General features: G+C 45.8%; 1 protein-coding gene across 1 annotated transcript; it reads right to left on the bottom strand.

The window, feature by feature from the left end:
- Nucleotides 1–1,370: 1,370 nt before the first annotated feature.
- RAB39B (RAB39B, member RAS oncogene family) lies at nucleotides 1,371–16,521 on the bottom strand. Its single transcript, XM_006136224.4, has 2 exons — nucleotides 15,155–16,521; nucleotides 1,371–6,492 (listed from the first exon to the last, which is right to left on the bottom strand). Exons 1-2 carry the CDS (start codon nucleotides 15,367–15,369, stop codon nucleotides 6,066–6,068), a joined length of 642 nt encoding a protein of 213 aa, XP_006136286.2. The 5' UTR covers nucleotides 15,370–16,521; the 3' UTR covers nucleotides 1,371–6,065.
- Nucleotides 16,522–16,818: the final 297 nt, after the last annotated feature.

The following is a 16,818-nucleotide window of genomic DNA, read 5'->3' as shown; positions in this document are numbered from 1 at the left end:
GTAGCCTGAGTATGGCTCTCTAGACTGGTCAGCAAAGGACCAGAGCTGGGAGCAAAATGCCTCCAGGGTATCAGGTAGTCTGAAAAAGCTCTGCTGGGTCCAAGGAACACATCTTTTCTGAAGAAAAAATTTGGAAAAGCAGACATGTTTTTTCAGTATCCTTGTAAACCTAGTTCTATGAGGAAGAAGGGATGTTCTGAAAGAGACTACTCCTCCCCTTCTCCCTCCCCCAACATTTGGCCCAGTCTAGATGGGCCAAATGTTGGAAAAGCCTCTTTCAGAAGAAAAGTGGAAAAAGATGCACAAGTTGTGCATCTTTTTCTGACTTTTCTTTGTAGTCCAGACACAGCGGCTGGGTCTACATTGGCACCCTTTTCCGGAAAAGGGATGCTAATGAGAAGTCAGAATTGCAAATGCTGCGGGGGATTTAAATATCCCCCGTGGCATTTGCATGAACATGGCTGCCGCTTTTTTCCAGCTCGGGGCTTTGCTGGAGAAAAGCGCCAGTCTAGACGGGATCTTTCGGAAAATAAAGCCTTTTCCGGGAGATCCCTTATTCCTGATTTCAGCCTGTGCCATGGGACCAGGATGTTTCTGATCAGCTTGCTCTCTAGTTCAGGGGCAGCAGTTCTTTGAGCTGGGTTTGAAAGTTATCAGTCAAACCAGGAGACTAGATGGCTAATTCTGCTTCTCTCTTCTCAGGCTCCCTTGTACTTGCCAGAGAGACCCTGTTAGCAGTGGTGCTAGGACAGGGACACAGCAGCAGGAATGTTGTGGTGGCCTGTGATCCTGGAGAAGAGCATGTGATTCTAAATCAGTGGGTCTCAAACTTTTTGCCCTGCAGCTCCCTGCACTCAACACAGACCTTTCCACAGACCACCAGCCAAGATGACAAGAAGCAGAGGGGTGGGGTGTGAGTGCAAAGGAGGAGCAGACTGAGGGTGGGGTTGGCGGGAGAGTCTGGATGAGAGGTTGGTTGCAGGACTAGGGTGGGGAGACAGGGAGGGAGGATGTATGAGGGCAATGGGGTTATATGTTCTGGGCATGAGGTGGACAGGGAGAACTTATCTGGCTCTATGCCTCTCCCAGACACTGTTCCCATTGGCTGGAATCCCAGCCAATGGAAACTGCAGGGGAAGTCTGCAGGTGAGAAGTATCCTGCACTGCCATTCCCCCCAACGGGGGAGGAGGGACAGTAGCAGCACTGGGAGCCACTTCCTTCCCCCAGTCAGATCTAGCCCGGGGGAGACATGGAGCTGGAGTGTTAGCACCCACTCCCTGCTGAGGGGGAGGGGCAGGCCAAGCCTGTGGACTACCTGCAAGATGGCCCCCACACTGCGAGAATCACGGTTCTAAATGGTGCCGGCAGCTTAGGAGCCCCTAGCCTCACTTTGCTTCTTGTCTCCTGGCAAGTGACAGTCTTGGGGGGAAGAAAGGAGAAGCTTGTTGTTCCCCCCACCTGCTCTTCCCAGGCAGGTTATATAATGTCCACTCAGAACTAGCCCCATAATGTGACTTGTACCAGGCAGCACCCCTGCAAGCCATCTTCCAAGAATCACCAGCAGGGATTTGGTGCACAGCACTCACAGCCTGTCTGTTGGGGCAGCTGAATTAACTAGCAGCAACGGGACAAAATTTGTTGGCTAAACTATTAGGAATGAGTTGCCTACCTCCAGGTTTAAGAGCTCAGGGATGCAAGAGAAATGCGTACAGCGCGTGGAAGCATGTTGGCCATGGGACCAGAGTTAATTCGCTCTGATGGATTCTGCTGTTTTCTTTCTCCTTTGTTGTTTCCTTAGCCTTATTGCCCCAGTGATGCCCAGCTGCAGCATGCTCAGGCTTGGCTCATTGCTGTCCTCTCCATTGAATGCGGCAGCAGACTAGAAAGGCTGCCCAAAAATGTAAAGGAACCACATGAAGAATGTTGCTAGTGAGGCGAGGGCAAGTGCAGGTTCCTCACTGGTCTCCTTCCCCTGCACCCATGCTGGAGTATTATGAGTCTCCCACTGGGAATTTCTGCCTTCAGCCTGTTACAAAGCTGCTCTCTTTTGGATGGTTTCACGGAAGTGATGGTATTTCTTCACTGTGCCCAGTAAGAAGTCCAGCTAACTGTATACAAGCCAGAAAAGCTACTAAGAGCTAGTGTTTTAGAGTAGAGGGATCAGCAATAAACTCAAACAGTATCCACACCTAACACACCATTCTGCGAATATGTTTTACGCATAATGAGCACGAAGAGCCTCTGGAAACTCTCTGAGGGTCACCCTAAAAAGCGATTGAAAACTTGACACAAAATCTAGACCTGCTAGTAGATTTCTGAGCTGCTCCCTGTTCCAGGCTAATGGGTCTCTGACTGGTGGGCTATAGCCTCATGCACACAGCCTATAGACAAAGCCAACCGCTAGTCATTCTGCTTTTTTAAACCATTCTTTATCTAGGATTTGCTAGATAAACATGATCAAACACTGTAGATTCTAGATAGTTAGTCTTCTCAAATGATTTTTTAAGCTGTCTTTGCTTTATATGGGGGTAGATGGTGAAAAGTGTTCTAGCTTCACTAAAGCCAGTGGAGCTAGGACAAGCTACACCAGCTGAGGATTTGGCCTATGGTGCTTTATTTTGGATAACTGCTACAACTCTCACTGGCTGTGAATGCATGAATTATTTTTTTAAAAAATCCATTGGTTTTTAGAATAATTCCTGGAGAGCGATATTGATTTTTGAAAGATCCCTATTGATTTTCCTAGGACTCTTTTTCACAAGGACAATGAACACCTTTTAAAAATGGTGATCACTGAAGAACGCATCATAAGAGAAAATGCATAGCAGATTGGTTGTAAACAGAGTGCATGTTGTTTATTATTTTGTACTGGATTTTTCAGTCCTGGTTGCTGTGTAAAGTACAGTTACTAGATGGCTTAACTGATGAAGAATGGGAGTGCAGGGAAGGAAAAAACACACGTTTTTCTTTACAAGATTTGAATTTCACAATCACATTGACAATTTTGCTAAATACAAGCATGTTTCATTCACATATAGCTAAATACAGCATTTTCTTCACGTTTCATTACAGTGCATAACAGAAAGCAAGGAAAAGTGTACAGTATACTTTATTCTGGAGTTCTGAGAAATTCCAGTCCAACATGCAGATTTTTAATCTGTGACCTGTGCCACAAAAATTGTTGTTTTCCTTTTGTCCTCCTGGATGTATCTTTTGAATGACACACCTGTCTGATTTCTCCAATGCCTCCTGCAGTAGTCAAAGCACTAAAACCAGTCATTAGAAAAGAATGTTTATCATAGCCTCTAAGGATTTTCATTTTAGAGGGGGAAAAAGCAGCCCAGACTTGCACACATGACTTTATTACAATATCTATTTTTATAAGCTGCCTAGAAAAAGCAAGGAATTAGAAAACAGGTGTATACAATGATCTTTTATTATTCAATATAACCATTTCCTTTTGTTTCATTATTTTAAAGTAGTTTCAGACTGTACAGATTTTTTTCTCATACTGTAACTTTTTAAAACTATACTTACAATAAAAATTGAAGGTTACTCGAAGCCTGAACAAGCATCTTGATTTTTCTAAATGTTATATTAAAGTACTAAAAACCCAACCCAGCTAAATGAAATGTAGATTTTCTTTTGTTAAAAAAAGTAAATGCTGTGAAAAGTTCAATCGTTTTCTTCATCCTGCTATGCTGCCTCATAAGTCTTTTGTGATACAGAAAACATGAGACCCCATCTACTCCAAGATCTCTACATTTAAGACAGACTTTTTAAATTAGAAAATTGGAGAGAACTTATAGAGCTGGCTCAGACTTTAAAGTCTAAAATGGTAGGTTGGCATATTTTCCATTCAGTGAACAAGGTACATAAATACATTGGACCCTTTTAAATATGTCCTTGTTCGTGAATGTGAGAGACTGATAGCTCTGGTCTGGTTGGGTAAATGCTGCATGTTATTCATCATGCTCTACCAATGCCCTTTAATTCTTGCTGATGGTGGAAACTATCAGGGGGATAGCTTGCAATACCCATATTTTTGTAGGTCCCTCCTGAGCCAAGACCCAACCATGCCAAACTGGGCCATTCAAGAAAGGTTTTATAATGCACACACCTTCTCTGGAAATCGCTGGCAAGGCTTCCATGGACTGCAGTGGAGTTGAATGGGAGTCTTAGAGTTAGACCAGCAAATGGAAAACTGTACGACCTAATCGAAATTGACCATTGGTAAAAGGCTTCATCATTCCCCCCAGCCAACCCCCATTTCAATATTCTCAGGATCTGTTTGCAGCCTATGAATACACATTGGCCTACCATGCTTCCTCTCACCCGCAAGGATTGCAATTCTTTCTAGAAAATGTAAAGGTAAAATATTACTCATTTAAATTTTTTACAACTTTTATTCCTAAGCAATGCTTTTGTTGTTTTTATAATAAAGTTGGGCTCAAATGATACATAATTCAAGAATGGCTCTGAAGTGAAATAGATTCAGCTTGTCGGAAAACATGCTCTTATGGACTATGGTACCTTAGAGGAACAATTAGAAGTACCAGAAGCCTGTATTCAAATGCTGGATCTCTTATGTGGTTTTCTTAATCCTTCAGATCCAAATTAACAGTTTGACTTGTAAAGCTTGCAAACTTGAATAAATGTCACATTACGTTTTGCTAACATGTTGAGCCTCCTCAGCACAACACAGGCACATTGTTATCCTGTGGCATTTCAAAAGCTATAGTTAATACAGTTCTTACACAAAGCAAAGCTGAAATGGCAGGCGGTATTCCCAGAAAATGGACAATAATTTATAGCCTTTGTAATTTAGCTACCTGCCCCTTTATATTCTACCCAAGATGGGTCCAACAAATAAAGAAAAGACATTTTCTCCTATGCTTCCTCTCGTCTTCCATTTTCACCCTCCCACACACTTTAGCTCTATACCTCTCCTTCCTCTTCCTGGTTTCCCAGATGAAAAAAAGCAACACAAAAGCAAAAGAATGCTGCCACTAGCCACTGCTTTCAGTACTGTGAATGGCTCTTTCCCTTGTTCTTTAAAAGAAAACAGCACTTTCAGGCATGTATGATGCTCTTGATGTAAATCTTTGTTAATTTTCTTTTGTTCTTTCCTTTTTTCCCAAGGAGCAATGTAAGTTTACAGTGAAACACTGCCAATCATTCACCCTACTTCTGACAGTAAGACACAAATACCTGCATTCTCCATTCATTGACTGCCATGACCCATCTGAGAGATACTGGATGTGAGGATACACTTAAAAAGCTTAATGCTCCTAATCTGTTAATTATATTGGAAATCTGCATAGTTGAGGTACTTCTACTACAGTCATGTAGATAGATAAGTATTTATAAATCCATCCAATAATTATAATTGGAGCTGCCTTGCTGGACTTAGCACTTAAATCTCCGTTAGTCTCCTCTCCAGGGAGATGATGATAGTTAAGTTTTAATTATCAATACCATAACTGTTATTTTCCTTTTAAAGTACCTTATATAGTCTTTGTCCATGTTTTAACAAGTTACAAGAACATGAAGCCCCAAAAGCGTGTGTGCCACATCTGTAAAATATTTTCTTTTGAGTTAAGCCTGGAAGTAACATTCATGAATGGCAACTGCACTATATTCTAATCTTCCTGGAAATAAATGGATGCAAACCAAGATTTTCTCTCTCCCTTCCTGTGTGTCGTTTTAATAGACTATTCATAGAGTGGCTTCAGCACATGGCATACAAAAACAGTACATGGAAAATTCCCTGTTCTGCACCAGCTCAGTCAGATCCTCTCTTGCTCTTATGCCTCCAGTCTCCTACCACAAAAACATGCACCGTCATTCATTCTCACATAGGTCTGTAGCCCCGCCACCTCCCAATCCTGAAAGAGTATTTGGAACTGACCATTTTTTCCTGGTTTTGTTCCTCTGGTGTCCATAATAATGTGTGAGGCCATTCACCATGCTAGTGTTACAGTCCCTTTCTGTCACACTGAGTTCACTTAGTGGAGTATGTTTGATTAGTAGAGTTCATTATAGCTTTTTTCATTAGAAGTGATTAGCACAAGCATCTCCTATCTGATTTCACCACTTCTTCTGAAGAATGCACTACGTTTGGTACAAACCCACTCTTTACCCCTTCCCAGCCCTCCTGGATCGAAATTTCCCCCCTTTTAACAAGCTCATATATATCTCGAGTCAGGTCAGTGAAGGCCTTCTCCACATTAATAGCATCCCGAGCTGATGTCTCAATGTACTTCATACCATATGCAGCAGCCAGTTTCTCAGCCTCGTGTCTAGTGACTTGCCGCTGTGTGTCAAGGTCGCATTTGTGACCTACCAAAACAAAGACAATCTGGTATGGCTGGACATGCACCTTTGTCTCTTCTAGCCACTCGTGGACGTTCTGGAAGGACCTGCGGTTTGTAATGTCAAATAAGAGGAGCCCGCCTACCGAGTTTCTGTAGTAGGCTCTGGTGATTGATCTGAAAGAGAAACCCCCAACAACAAGAAAGTGAAGACCATGTTAGAAGTTGACATTTTAAAGAAAGGTTTTTGTCCTTTTGGTGGTGGTTCAAATTTTCATTTTCCAGAATATTTCTGACCAGCTATTTGTTAGCACAGTTAGGCTTCAAGATTAACAGGCATGTAGTCTCACCTCCTGCATAACAGCCCCACAAATTCCACCCACGAATTTATGTTTCAAGCCCATAACTTCTGATTGAGTTACAGCATCTTTTTTAGAAAGACAGCCAGTCTTGACTTAAAGATTTCAAATGATGGAGAATACACCATCTTCTTAGAGAGATCGTATCAGTGGTTAGTCACCCTCACTGTTAAAAATTACTGTCTTGTTGCTACTTTGAGTTTATTTACCTTCATCTTTCAGTCATTGGATCATGCGGTGCCTTTGTCTGCAGTCTCAGAAATCTCTTCCCTAGCTATACCATGATCAAGTCACTTCCTGGTTAGAGATACTATACCATACACTGTGCACCTTCCCTAAAAGGGGTCTTCTTATTACCAACCACTTGGCAGCGAGGATGTAAAAACTGCCCAGAATAGTTAACTGGTTATATGATTTGTTTAACTGATTAACCACCAGCTGCAGGCGGTGAGGGCTACTCCTTCCCTGGCCACAGGGTGACGGGGGCTGCTCTGGGCCTGCTACCTGCCGTGGCCCTGTTGGCTAGGTGGCTGTGGTGGGGGAGACACCAGTTATCTCAGGGGTCGGCAACCTTTTCAAACCAAAGAGCCAAACTACATCAAAATTCAGAACAAGTGGTCAACAAAGAGCCGTATCAGAATAACCATTTGCATAACTGAAAATATATGATTAATAATAATAGAATGCATGAAACATTATACACACAGACTTTATTTAATGGGATTTCTACTGCTGCATCTTTTCACACATGTCTTTGATGTTTACATCACAATTGGTCAAATTCAGGTTCATACACACACTCAAGTTACATGAGTAATTATGCGTTTTTAAAATTCTGAATTTTTCATTTTAATTTAAAAAGTTGCATGTATTTTGGGAATGACAAAAGAGCCATATTTGGTTTCATACTGAGCCATATTTGTCTCGAGAGCCATAAGTTGCAGACCCCTGGGTTAGCTGGCGAGCATGCTGGTAAGGCATAAGCTTACCAGTTAACTGATCACCCGGTTAACCTTTAACATCCTTCCTTTGGCAGGTGATAGCTTTTTGTAAGGCAAAGAGGCCAGTTTTCAATGGTTTGCAAGGGAGTGGTAATCTGCAAACACTGAAAAATCAGAGGCATCTGCATGCAGGTGCACACTTTTATTCTCTTAGCTGTATTGGCTTGTGTTAGAGGCATCACAGCCAACACATTGCTAAGGGGCATTCAAACCACTCACTGGTGCAACACTTACTTAAAGCAACTTGGAGATGGACATCATTGCTTGGTAGTGATGATACAGTTTAATAATACTGCTGGTTGAAAATATGGGAAAAAAACTCCACTGACAATGTTGTGCTTTATTTTTGGGAGGGGCGGGGGTGGGGGGTGTAAAAAATGTCAATCTTTTCCAAAGGCTGGCACCAGACCTATTTGTTCAGTATGATTTTTGTTGTAAGACTTGAACTCACGGGGATGAAGTCATGGAAACGTTGATGCTCCCAACTGCCACTTTTGGCACCCAAATTCAAAATGTAGCCTCTCTACTCCATGTTCAATTGCTGCCCTATCTCAGTCTCCCGACAGAGGAGGGGCAACGGGAGCAATTGCCCTGGGGCTCAGTGATTGAAAAGGGCCCAGGGCTTCCAGCAGTGGGGTCTGGAGCTCCAGGCCCTTTACATTGCCACTGGAGCGCTATACAGTGTGCTCCGGATGGATCTGAGGGCTGCCAAGGGAGAGACTGAGGGCTGGCTGCCACAGCCCCGCCCCTTCTGCCCCGCCCCTTCTGGGAGTGCAGAGCTGGCCTGCCCACCTTACTCAGGGCCAGCAAGTCTGTCGGTCTCCTCCCTCCCCCCGGTCCTAACCCTAAAGGTACCTGATGTCCTGGGAACAAAAGGTTTCACTGCCAAAGTCTTAGGCATATGCAAATCCATCAAAGTTCTGACAGTTTCTGAGCCCTGTTGAGAGCCTCGAACTATGTGCTTCTATGCCTATTTCATCTGTAGGGACTGTGGAAGAGCACACCTACCAGACTGAGGACAGAAGAGGACTGCACAAAACACAGCTGAAGCGGATGGAGCGATTAGAGCATTTACCTAGGAAGTGGAAATGCAAATCCCCAGTCTGTCTAAGGCGGAAAGAGTATTCTTGGTGAGCTCACTTGATCTTTTGTGTTGTAGCTGTTCACTTTGTATAAAATGCTTTACATAGTTTCTAGGCCAGAGGACAAATGACTCTACCCATGGGGTTGGTGCATTCTCCCTGCAGCCCGAGGGTCCAGTCCCCGGCTCCCATGACTAAATATTTTATACAAAGTGGGACAGTTGCAACAGGAAAGATGTGATGTGCATGGGCACTTCCTGCAATATCCTTGGACAAGGATGGGCAATAACTTTTAATGGGGGTCCACTCCAAGATTTTGGTAAGTGATCATGGCCGTACTTTTCTATAGACAAGGTGCGGGGGGCTGAAATGAAGTTGGATGCAGAAGGGGGCTTGGGTACAGGAGAGGATACAGGGTCTGAGAGGGAGTTTGGGTGAAGGAGGGGGTCATGATCTGGGACAGGAGCTTGGGGGTGCAGGATCCAGGAGGGGGTATGGGTGCAGGACAGGATTTTGGCCTGGAGAAGAGGTACATGAGGGGGTGCAAGGTTTAGGAGGGAGTTGACCTGGAGGATGGGAGGGTTGCATAGGGTTTGGGCAGTGGCTTGGGGCAGGAAATGAAGGGGAGGGGCTAGGGTGTCAGAGTCAGGCTCTGGCCAGGAGGTGCTTACCTAGGCGTCTCCCAACCAGTAGTCCTATAGGACACCAAGGCAGGCTCCCTGCCTGCCACAGTCCCAGGCTGCTCAAAATGGCTGGTGGTTCCCTATGACTCTCTGCTCTGAGTGAGGGGGAGGTTTTGTGCACTAGGGATGTAAAAAATGAATAAACGTATTAACCATGTAATTGATACAAATTCTATCAGTTACACCGTTAACTGCTGCCGATGCTTCCAGCCCTTGGGGCTGCTGGGGCTCCAGTCCCCACGAGGTTGCCAGCTGCTGGCTCTCGACCCTGTGAGACTGCCGGCTCCTGGCCCCCCTGGGCTGCCAGCATCAGCTTATCGGTTAACAGGTTAAACATCCCTATCGCACGCTGCCCCTGATTCCCAGCAAAACCCAGCTAATAAGAGCTTAGAGATTTTGCTGGGGAATTGGGGGCAGCACACAAAGCCTCACCCTCCCTGGCGCCTGGAGCAGAGTCACAAGGAGCAGCCATCTGCTTAAAGTGGAGTGGGGCTGCTCTGAAGTGGCTGACTGCTCTGTGTCTGAGGGTGCTGGTGGGGCAGCCTGAAGGCAGGATCCAGCCTGTATCTTGCCTGCCCCTATCTCGGCAAACTTTATTGTATGAAGTTTGTGTCTTTGGAGCCCATTGTATTAATGCAAAGATTAAATATTATTGGGGGCCTGGATGATCAAAGGGCTATATTGAATAATGAGGCAGACAAGAATGGGCTTCTGGGACAACAGGTATGTTGTGAATTTCCTGGGGAATATTCAGGGGGAGGAGCAGACAAAACTCTGGGTCCAGTGATGCAAAAACCCAGACGTTTGAAGCTCTGCCCCCAGGAGAGGGCCATTGTCCGCTGATCACATGTCCCAACTCAAAGGGCCAAGCTGGACACAGGAAAGATGGAATTGTTCATGGTTGTTCTGGTTCTGAGCTAAGGCAGTTATAACTCTTAACTACAGCAAAGCCTCTTGATAGGTGTGGAAAGACTGACCCCTCCCACCTTGAATGCTAAATGGGGGCAAATTACACCACTTAGCTACTTGTCCCTTTATTCTAGCCCATTTACAGTTACTGCTGTTCCACCCATTTGGAACCCAGGTCTTAATTTGGCCAACTGATTCTGAAACTTGATTAGCTTCTCTGCCTATTCTGGGTAGCTGAAACAAAAACCAGGACTATGTAGCACTTTAAAGACTAACAAGATGGTTTATTAGGTGATGAGCTTTTGTGGGCCAGACGCACTTCCTCAGATCAAATAGTGGAAGAAAATTGTCACAACCATATATACCAAAGGATACAATTGAAAAAAATGAACACATATGAAAAGGACAAATCAAATTTCAGAACAGAAGGGGGATGGGGAGGCGGAAAGGTAAATGTCTGTGAGCTAACGATATTAGAGGTGATAATTGGGGAAGCTATCTTTGTAATGGGTAAGGTAATTAGAGTCTTTGTTCAAACCTAAGCGTAAAGTGTTGAATTTGAGCATGAATGACAGTTCAGAAGATTCTCTTTCAAGAGTATTCTTGAAAGGCTTTTGAAGCAGGATGCAGGTAATTAAGTCATTGAGACAATGTCCTTTCTGGTTGAAATGGCAAGAAACCTGCATCCTGCTTCAAAAGCCTTTCAAGAATAGTCTTGAAAGAGAATCCTCTGAACTGTCATTCATGCTCAAATTCAACACTTTACGCTTAGGTTTGAACAAAGACTCTAATTACCTTACCCATTACAAAGATAGCTTCCCCAATTATCACCTCTAATATCGCTAGCTCACAGACATTTACCTTTCCGCCTTCCCATCCCCCTTCTGTTCTGAAATTTGATTTGTCCTTTTCATATGTGTTCATTTTTTTCAATTGTATCCTTTGGTATATATGGTTGTGACAATTTTCTTCCACTATTTGATCTGAGGAAGTGCGTCTGGCCCACAAAAGCTCATCACCTAATAAACCATCTTGTTAGTCTTTAAAGTGCTACATAGTCCTGTATTTTGTTTCAGCTACACCAGACTAACACAGCTACATTTCTATAACTATTCTGGGTAGGAGACTCTCAGCTGGAGTCTATCGCTGTTTGAATTTTTCCATTCTCTTGCAAGTGGCTAAAAGGTTGCCTGATGGAAATAGGCAGCTGGGCTGCTGGTGGGCACATTACTCTTCACATAACACAGGTTGTAAAGTCTTTTATTCTTGTTAGCATTACACAATCAATTGGCCTTCACGAGGACATTCAAGGGAAGAAGACATGGAATTACAACCATTTGGGACAGCAAACCAGCCAGGTCCACGCAGGGTAAGACCATTCTCCACAGCGTAGTGCGGGTCCTGAAAGATGGCCCCATAATGCTTTCCAAGCAGCCAACTTGACTCAGTGCTCTCCCACAGCCCATGTCATTTTGGGCCCTGATTCAGCAAAGCACTCAGCACACACTTCACTTTGACTGAGCCACTGGATAAAGTGGAGTTGCTCCTGTTTTGTATCAGAATAATTGAGGTCATACCCTGGGCCTGGCAGAGCTGTCCAGGTTGTGGAAATAGCTCTAACCCTAATCCAAAAAATAGCACAGCTACAAAACAGGAGGCCAGTAACTCCTCAGACACAATCATGAGAGCAAAGTGAGCTTATTTTCCCCTGTGTTCACTACCCATTTAAGCAAACAATGTAGGGAAGACCTGGAAGCCAGGGCTGGGCAGGAGGGCGTCAACAGGGCATCACTCTTCAGAAGCGATTCAACCTATGAAGAAAGTTTGGGTGCTACTGCAGTCTGGCCCTTCACCAGGGTGCTAGCATCATTCACTGGTACTAGCTTTCATACTCAAGTCTGAAAGGCCTGTGTCCCTCAAAGGGAAAAGAGATTAGAGCTAATAGATTGTAGAAATCGCCACAATACTGTAAAAAGGACCTCTCTCATATAAAAGCACATCACTGTTTTAAAGAAGAGACCTGTAGAGGAGCAAAAAAAGGACTTCTGTCTGTTTAATTCTTGATGCCATACAAAGATGACCTGGAACAGGGAGTTCAGTGGGTTGTTTTTAATATTGATTTTTTTTTCTGGTGCGTTTTATATTAGAAATTCAGGTCTTTGTCTCTTTGTCCTCCTGACAAGACTCTGGGGACAGGAGAACACTTTTTCTTCATCCTCGTAATAACACAGCCTGATTCTTAATCAGGGAAATGATAACAGCACCCAAGCCTGAAAGATGAGCAAAGGGAAGGGAAAGTGATTTTTGTCCGACTGTTTAAAATGCTTCCTTTTGGTTTCGTATTGCTTAATGCCAATGACTAAGAACACTTTTGGAAACAGGGCATCTTGCTTAAACTGAACCCTTCCCCCCCCCACACACACACCTACCCTACTCTTTCAAGAAAGGTAAGAGGGCTTCCCTTCCATATGATCTGTGACCCTATGAGAGGTCAGCTGGCCAAACCAGGGGTAAGCAGCCACAATATTTTTAGACTTTAAAGCAAGGAAAAAATATCGTAGTTGAAAAACCTTTCAAGCCATCTTTATGCAGCACAAAACATGAGGGGAGATGAGGAGTGGTGGGGAGTGCTAGCTTAAACTCATTCTTTAAAAAAGTCCTTAACGGGTAACCTTTAAATTCCAAGCTCTAACGATAGAGCCGGTAGCAAATGAACACTGGTAACTGCCCTCTCCCAATGGTATAAATCTGGTGTTTCTAGCCCTGAATGGATGCAAAATAATCAGACCTCACATATGTCACCAGCTAAGGTCTGAGTATTGTCCATCCTGGGTCACAGCCACAGTCATACGAGGGAGAGATTCAGCTACTGAAACATTCTGGATCAGACTAATAAAAAAATGGCAGCTTTTTGAAGCTGCTCCAAGGTTTGGAATGATGGAAGTGGCCACTTGGGAGATGGCTGAGTGAGCAGAGCGTGGGTGAAAGAGGTATGATAAATACAATCATCACATGGCTGCAATTTACCAGATGGTGCTGCAGTGAATCCCCTGGATAGCCCCCGCCCCCATATACTCCTTTTCTTTGCTAATGAAGTCAAGTTTGCTACCAATTAGCCTCTTAAATGACTAGTCCCCATTCAGTATTCACTGCTGCAGGCTGACACACACACACTACAGCAGTACCTGTATGTAGGAAGACAGCATTTCGTCACAGTCAGTCTAAATCCTTTATCTCCAACCCACAGTCAATAGACTTGAGTGAAAGCTGCTACACTTTTGACAATCAAGTTTCCATATTTAGATGCCTCATTTATGATCCTAGGAACCTAATTTTAGGCAGCCCAGTTTGAACACTTGGCTGCTATTTCTTTTCACCAGTCTGTTACATGCTCTTCCTTCATGTTCCTGCATACCCTACATTTTTTTATGTGACTAGCAAATTGCAGTGAATTTGTCTTGGCTTTCTCCACTTGGTGAACATTTATTTCTGCTCCCACATGCAGAGTTCAGTTTTGATTTATTTTCATTTGGGCCAGTGGGAGGCAAACAAGCCTTGTTATGTTTCAAAATCTTTCATTCATCCTCCGCTGCAGAGACAGGCTGTGTGTTTCTGTATAACTTGGGCAACCGTTAATACATGCTCAGAATGTGGATTTTGCCTACTACATCTTTGTGGGCTTAGCAGAAAGTTAAAGACAAAATCTTTATGCCATTGATTTCAACAGGACTTAGACATGAACAAAGCAAGCCAAATTGGCTCTAAAATGGAACTACATCTCAGTCTCCATGTTGCAATTTATAATTTTGGCTTGCTCAGAAGCACGGATCTTTAAAAATCCAGTCTGAGGATTGTAGGGATGGTACTACATCTTGCTACGCAAAAGCCTGTTTAGAAATTCCCTCTTACATAAAAGAGCATCAGTGGAGAAATAATTCATAATGACCTGGAGTGATCATATTTCAATGCACAAGCCCAAGCCAGCAGCATTAACTGTGCATTTCTTGGCTTCCAAGTGCCTGATTTCACAACCTTATTAACAATGATGATTTGTCTAATCAGAATTGTCCTGACTCTTTAGACTTCATTCACTCCCCCTCTGAGGCTTGAATGTATTGTTCTGCTGCATCAAAAGCCACAGCAGGCTCACTGAATGGAACCCTGCCTAGTTCTTTGTACAAAAGGCAAAGGCATCACAGAAAAAGGGAGAAAGGCGGCTAGCTAATTTCATCCAGTCTAGGCTGGCCAGCATCCCTCCCAAGGGCGGAAAGACAGATTCTCTCCACCTAGCACATTTTAAAAGCCAGCTCCCATCTCCGGCCAAGCTAAGGGCCAGGTGTCAGAGGGTTGCAGTGTATTAGGGCCTGTTCTGGGGCAGGCCTGCTGAGAGCCCCTGTCAGGTTAGCTTTGCTCTAGCAAGGGTTTGGCTTGTTTCCTTCCCTGGGCCAGGGCGGATGCTTGCCCAAGGCCGCCTAGGATTACAAGGGATGAGGGTCAAAACGGCCGCCTGGCTAGTCTGGTTCAGCCAAAATAACCAGGAGTCCTGGGGCACCTTAAAGACTGACACATTTATGGTTCCCTGGCCTGGAGCCCACTCCACAGATGCAAGGAGAGAGGGAGAACGGGCTGCGGGCGCTGCTACTAGAGGGCGCTGCCTGCACAGGGGCTTTGCTCCCAGACTAGGCGCCCCCCTCACCTCGCCCTCCTCCAGCAGCAGGTCTGTGAACTCGAAAGAGCCCGGGCGAGCTCGCTTCCCGGAGCAAGCGGAGCTACAGCCGTAAAGCCGCCCCTGCCCCGGCTCTCACCTGAATCGCTCCTGCCCGGCCGTGTCCCAAATCTGCAGCTTGATCCGTTTCCCCGGCTCAATCTCCACCAGCCGGGAGAAGAAATCCACGCCCACCGTGGGGTCCGAGACCTGGGCGAAGCGCCCCTCGGTGAAGCGGCGGATCAGGCAGGATTTGCCCACGGTGGAGTCCCCGATGACGATCAGGCGGAACTGATAGAGCCAGATCGCTTCCATGCTGCCCCCTGCGCCCGGCTCTGGCCTCGCTGGAGGGGGCTGGGTTAGCCCGGGCCTCGCCGGCTTGGCTCGCAGCCTGCCCGGGCACAGCGCTAGCGAGAGGCCAGCTGCGCGCCGCCCATGCCGAGCCGGGAGCGGGTGTCGGGGAGGCTCCCGCGGCCAGCAGGTGCCCCGCGGTGCGGCTCACAGTCCTGCAGCCAGACGTGCAGGCCCCCGGCAGAGGGCGCTGTGGGGACACTGCCCACCCGCGGGCGCCGGGCTCGCCGCAGCCGCTAGGGCTCTTCAGGCGACAAGTGCCAGCCCCACAAGGGCAGGTCTGCGTGGCCGCTGGCTGGCGGAGGAGCCTTCAGGGCGCCTGGCATCTACCTTCGCCTCCCGGGTCATGTCCTCTGGCTCCAGGGAAAGCTTCGCGGGGGTCTCGCTGCCCCCGCTTCTGCCCCACAGCCGCAAGCTGCCTCTGCCGGCAATGCAAAGGTCAGATGGGCTCCATGTGGCCCCGCACCAGCCCAGATTTCTCTCCGCGCCCGCTGGTTGTTTTGCGTTGTGATCAGGATGCGACGGGCGTTTTTTGGCCACTGATCCGTATTTCCTTTTGCAATGGCGGGGGAAGGCTTTTGTCTGTCATGGGAACGAGCTTAGCGATGGCCGGCTGTTTACAAAAGCAGGCGCGGGGTTGGCTGGCAGGGCCGGCTCCCCTTCGAGGGCTCCAGCCTTTTTCACGTTGTGTCAGTACAAAGATCTAGAGCTAAAACTCCGCCGCCTACGTCCAGGTCAGCAACGAAGGGTTCCAAGAAAGCGCTCTGATCCGCCCCCCTCACCAAAACAGAACCCACCTCGCGAAGATCTAAGCCTCCAGGCTCAGGGGATCCGATTTTGACTGAAAACAACAGCAACAACCCAATGCTAGAAGGCTTCCTAGGTTCCGTTATTCTGTCTCCAAGCAGAGAGGGGTTAGTCCTCAAGGGCACCTGGCTAGCTCTGGAGAAGAGGTTTCCTTTCCCTGCAGACAGAAGTGCTGCCCTTCCTGCAGCATGGACTTTAGTCGCAGAGATGCCCAGGGTTGTAAAGATGGAGAGCTGGTGAATAAGGGATGCTGGGGATCACAGAGCTGATGAAATGGCAGCAACATCAGCACCAAACACTCTGACTCATCATTGGCATCAGCAGCTACTGTAATCCGCAGGATAGGAGAGCAACTTCCTTCTGCCTTACTCTACCATATTGATTAGAAAAGAAGCTACCGGCCAAAAAATTAACACAACAAAGCGCCATAGTTTAGCTGAAGACAAAGGAAATTAGCAAACATATCAACTTGGTAAAATGGGATGGCACATTGTGCAAGGCTCAACCATCTAGAAATGCCAGCAGTGAACACCTAATATTATCATGATTTATTATTTCTATTTTGGGAATACCCATAATGTGATAGGTGCTGTCTTTATATGTAGA

This window comes from Pelodiscus sinensis, chromosome 13 (assembly GCF_049634645.1).
Source record: "Pelodiscus sinensis isolate JC-2024 chromosome 13, ASM4963464v1, whole genome shotgun sequence".
Lineage (NCBI taxonomy): Eukaryota > Metazoa > Chordata > Testudines > Trionychidae > Pelodiscus > Pelodiscus sinensis.
This window is presented reverse-complemented; position numbering and strand designations above follow the sequence as displayed.

What these genes read in the sequence shown, in the direction of transcription:
- RAB39B (XM_006136224.4), bottom strand. Translation starts at nt 15,369, where the DNA reads ATGGAAGCGATCTGGCTCTATCAGTTCCGCCTGATCGTCATCGGGGAC. An exon ending in GCCGGGCAGGAGCGATTCAG is followed by an intron (nt 6,493 to 15,154) that starts GTGAGAGCCGGG and finishes TTTCTCTTTCAG; the next exon opens with ATCAATCACCAGAGCCTACT.